The sequence below is a fragment of the Olea europaea genome, unplaced genomic scaffold (genome assembly GCF_002742605.1).
Source record: "Olea europaea var. sylvestris unplaced genomic scaffold, O_europaea_v1 scaffold1257, whole genome shotgun sequence".
In the NCBI taxonomy this organism is placed as follows: Eukaryota; Viridiplantae; Streptophyta; class Magnoliopsida; order Lamiales; family Oleaceae; genus Olea; species Olea europaea.
This window is the reverse complement of record NW_019230013.1, coordinates 124,080-128,435: the sequence shown is the minus strand read 5'-3', so window position 1 is coordinate 128,435 and position 4,356 is coordinate 124,080. Positions and strand designations below refer to the sequence as shown.

The following is a 4,356-nucleotide window of genomic DNA, read 5'->3' as shown; positions in this document are numbered from 1 at the left end:
TACATTATCAGCACGAAATTCTAGTTAATTGATTTAATAAAATTATTCTTTTTTTTTAATAAAAGCACAAAGTAATTATTGTCATTTTTTATTCGAAACTAACTTTCAGATTGAAAAATTACTTTACGAAATAAGTTGAACAAGTTTCTCTGTCCAATGCTTTTTTCATCTTTTTTGTTCTGAACTTTTTTTTTAAGAGTAGTCTTTTCTCTTTCCAAGGTCTATTTTTCACCAATTTGTTTTGAGGAATTTACTTCCCATACATGGATTTAATAAATATTCATATTATACTATTGTATATTTTTTAAACCAAAATTAATACATTTTGTACAGTAAAATTGATAACTAAACAATCATCTCCCTCATCAATTATAATATTCAATGGCTTTAATCACTCATTTAAAAATTGAAACAGGAGCTCGGTATTGATGCCAAAATCCCCAAATCTCAGTTTCATGCTCTTGAGAAAAATCCTAATCAATATTTACCTTGATTCGATCATCACCATTTCATCTTATTCAGAGCCTTCTTCATGCTAAAATCCTTTTTTTTTTTTTTCATTTTATATATCCTGTCATGAAATGCAAATTACAACGTTTCTGCATTTTATTATGGCTACATAATCCCTGATAGAGGTGACATATCTCACAATCCCATTTAAAAAATTCTATTGTAAACCTGCAATACATACTGTGATTTAGCTGTAGACGAATTTTTGTAGTCTGTATATATGCCCTAACGGTGGATTTAGGCATCTTCACACAAACCCGTTTGAAAAAAAAAGATTACATACCAACTCATCTCATCTATCTTAGGTGATTTAAAATCCAAAATGGCAACATTGCTTCAAAATGCAGAACCTAGCTAGAAATGAATCAAATTCATCCAATTTTTAATTACCACAGGCAGTTAAAAATTCTATGTTTGATAATATGCTTGAAATGGATGTCATGCTACGCAAAAATAGGCAATATTGATACGAAAATTCTTTCATGATATGTTAAGTGGGACGTCGTTTTGATGTGTCCCGTAATAGTGTGACTTTGTTGGTTTTATCATGTTATTTGCTTTGATAATTAGTTTGATATCACACACCAGTTTAAATTTTTTCCCTAATTCTACATTCATTTTTCAGGTACAATTGTGGTGTTTGTGGTGTTTACATGATTAAGTTTGCCAAATACATTATTCACCAAAAGTTCAATGTCATGGTCGATATGTTCGATCCAAAAAATGCAAGAATGCACTTCGCATCTCACCTGTACAAGCATGTTTGTGAGAAAGTTATAGAAGATTAAGAAATTGACTTCGATCTAGTATCACGGAGCATCGAGTGGGGTAGAAAGATGAAGGGCATCGTTATTGCACAGCAACGATGAAGTTTAATTCCATGTATTTTGCTTATCGAGAAACAATAGTATGGATGTTTTATCTCAACATGGTTTCATATTTTGTGTTTCGGACAATCTTCCTATTTTTGCATCTTTTCGATGACACAATGAATCTGTTTTGTGTAAATTCTTCAACGATGCTTTACAGTTTTGGCATCACTATGTCCTTTAATTATATTTTTGTTATTATATATATTGTTGTGTTACAGTTGGGTTTCTTTGACATTCTCATGGTCACTATGTGATAATATGTTCCGACTCTTTGCAAAATCTGTGACAAAGTGGAAGACTGAATTGTCCAATGGTTTTGGCCAAGAGAAATGTGACACACACTCATCATTAGTTTTGAAGGTAAGCAATTGAAGCATGCCTCCATCTGAGGCCTTGGAAAAAGTAGATACACAGTTCTTCTGTCTAAAAGATAGGTTCTCGTTCAATTACTGTATTTTACAACACGGTTACATAATTGGAACCAATAAAAAATGGCAGATGAATAAAAACTCCAATATTTAAAACTCGAATGCTTCGCATCTCACCTGTACAAGCATGTTTGTGAGAAAGTTATAGAAGATTAAGAAATTGACTTCGATCTAGTATCACGGAGCATCAAGTGGGGTAGAAAGATGAAGGGCATCGTTATTGCACAGCAACGATGAAGTTTAATTCCATGTATTTTGCTTATCGAGAAACAATAGTATGGATGTTTTATCTCAACATGGTTTCATATTTTGTGTTTCGGACAATCTTCCTATTTTTGCATCTTTTCGATGACACAATGAATCTGTTTTGTGTAAATTCTTCAACGATGCTTTACAGTTTTGGCATCACTATGTCCTTTAATTATATTTTTGTTATTATATATATTGTTGTGTTACAGTTGGGTTTCTTTGACATTCTCATGGTCACTATGTGATAATATGTTCCGACTCTTTGCAAAATCCGTGACAAAGTGGAAGACTGAATTGTCCAATGGTTTTGGCCAAGAGAAATGTGACACACACTCATCATTAGTTTTGAAGGTAAGCAATTGAAGCATGCCTCCATCTGAGGCCTTGGAAAAAGTAGATACACAGTTCTTCTGTCTAAAAGATAGGTTCTCATTCAATTACTGTATTTTACAACACGGTTACATAATTGGAACCAATAAAAAATGGCAGATGAATAAAAACTCGAATGCTGAATTCGTAACTGTCAAAAAGTAATCAGGTGTTATAAGCATTTGATTACAACCATGACACCATGATTAAAAATTCCATGCAATTCAATAGATATAAAAACCATTACACTACATAATACATTTTAGTGCTAAAATATTTACAGTTTTCATTGCATCAAATCAACTAGATATAAAAATCACAATAAATACCTTAGTGGTAGAACTTTTATTGAGATGATAAGCAAATATAATTACAAAAAATCAGCAGTTAAGTATTGCAAATCCAGAAAACCAAAAAAGTGCAACACAAATACGTATTTGAAAGTGACAAAGATGATGATACGTGTATCAACTATTCATCCATACTTTGTTTACATTTTCCTAGATGATATAAAGGGCATGGTTGCTTACATTTTCTTCTATTGTGATCCGTACTACCGTACCTTCCACAACTTGTTGAATGGTATAATTCTAACCTTATTTTTCGCCCTTTTTTTGGTCTCCTTGGTTGTCTCTTCGATATAGGCAGCAATATCTCACCATGGCATCGGTATTTATCGACCTTCCATTAGAAGGTAAGCAATTGAAGCATGCCTCCATCTGAGGCCTTGGAAAAAGTAGATACACAGTTCTTCTGTCTAAAAGATAGGTTCTCATTCAATTACTGTATTTTACAACACGGTTACATAATTGGAACCAATAAAAAATGGCAGATGAATAAAAACTCGAATGCTGAATTCGTAACTGTCAAAAAGTAATCAGGTGTTATAAGCATTTGATTACAACCATGACACCATGATTAAAAATTCCATGCAATTCAATAGATATAAAAACCATTACACTACATAATACATTTTAGTGCTAAAATATTTACAGTTTTCATTGCATCAAATCAACTAGATATAAAAATCACAATAAATACCTTAGTGGTAGAACTTTTATTGAGATGATAAGCAAATATAATTACAAAAAATCAGCAGTTAAGTATTGCAAATCCAGAAAACCAAAAAAGTGCAACACAAATACGTATTTGAAAGTGACAAAGATGATGATACGTGTATCAACTATTCATCCATACTTTGTTTACATTTTCCTAGATGATATAAAGGGCATGGTTGCTTACATTTTCTTCTATTGTGATCCGTACTACCGTACCTTCCACAACTTGTTGAATGGTATACTTCTAACCTTATTTTTCGCCCTTTTTTTTGGTCTCCTTGGTTGTCTCTTCGATATAGGCAGCAATATCTCGCCATGGCATCGGTATTTATCGACCTTCCATTGTTCATCATCTCCAAGTGGTACAACATTTTCAGCATAAGAAGCGAGATAACTATCCTTCTGTGGTTTCGTGAACCATTGTATGGATTATCCCCTTTATCACCGATGACAGCTAAGGCGTGTTGTCACAGAACTCCTTCTATCTGAAAATAGTTGCAAGCACATGACATCAATTTCAAGTCCACAACATGCTGCGCACTTTCATCCAAAACTTGGTACAAGAATTCATTGGACTCGGATACTTGTAAATCGCGAAATGGTATTTAATTTCAATATGAGATATAATGTGTTAACATAAATCCTTTTAACGAATAAATATATAGTTTTCATTTTCTAAAATACCATGTCACCTTAAGTTTCAAAGAGTGCATCGCATTTATTCTCAGCAAATTTTCTGAGAATAAAAAAAAAGAAAAAAAAACAAATCATGAGTTTTATACTACATGTTCTCAGCAAAAAAAATAAAAATGCGTGAGTTTTGTCCCATATGATATTCTCAGCAAAAAAAAAAAAAAAAAATGGGGGAGT

At 32.3% G+C, this 4,356-nt stretch overlaps 1 protein-coding gene across 1 annotated transcript in view; it reads left to right on the top strand.

Moving 5' to 3' along the window:
* The first annotated feature begins 2,880 nt into the window (after window positions 1-2,880).
* Window positions 2,881-4,356, top strand: part of LOC111374487 — a 35,610-nt gene continuing 34,134 nt past the window's right edge. The window contains exons 1-4 of the mRNA XM_022997153.1: window positions 2,881-3,010; window positions 3,645-3,722; window positions 3,790-3,848; window positions 3,941-4,043. Of these exons, the coding sequence (XP_022852921.1) occupies window positions 2,881-3,010; window positions 3,645-3,722; window positions 3,790-3,848; window positions 3,941-4,043 (370 nt within the window). The remainder of the gene's footprint in view (window positions 3,011-3,644; window positions 3,723-3,789; window positions 3,849-3,940; window positions 4,044-4,356) is intronic.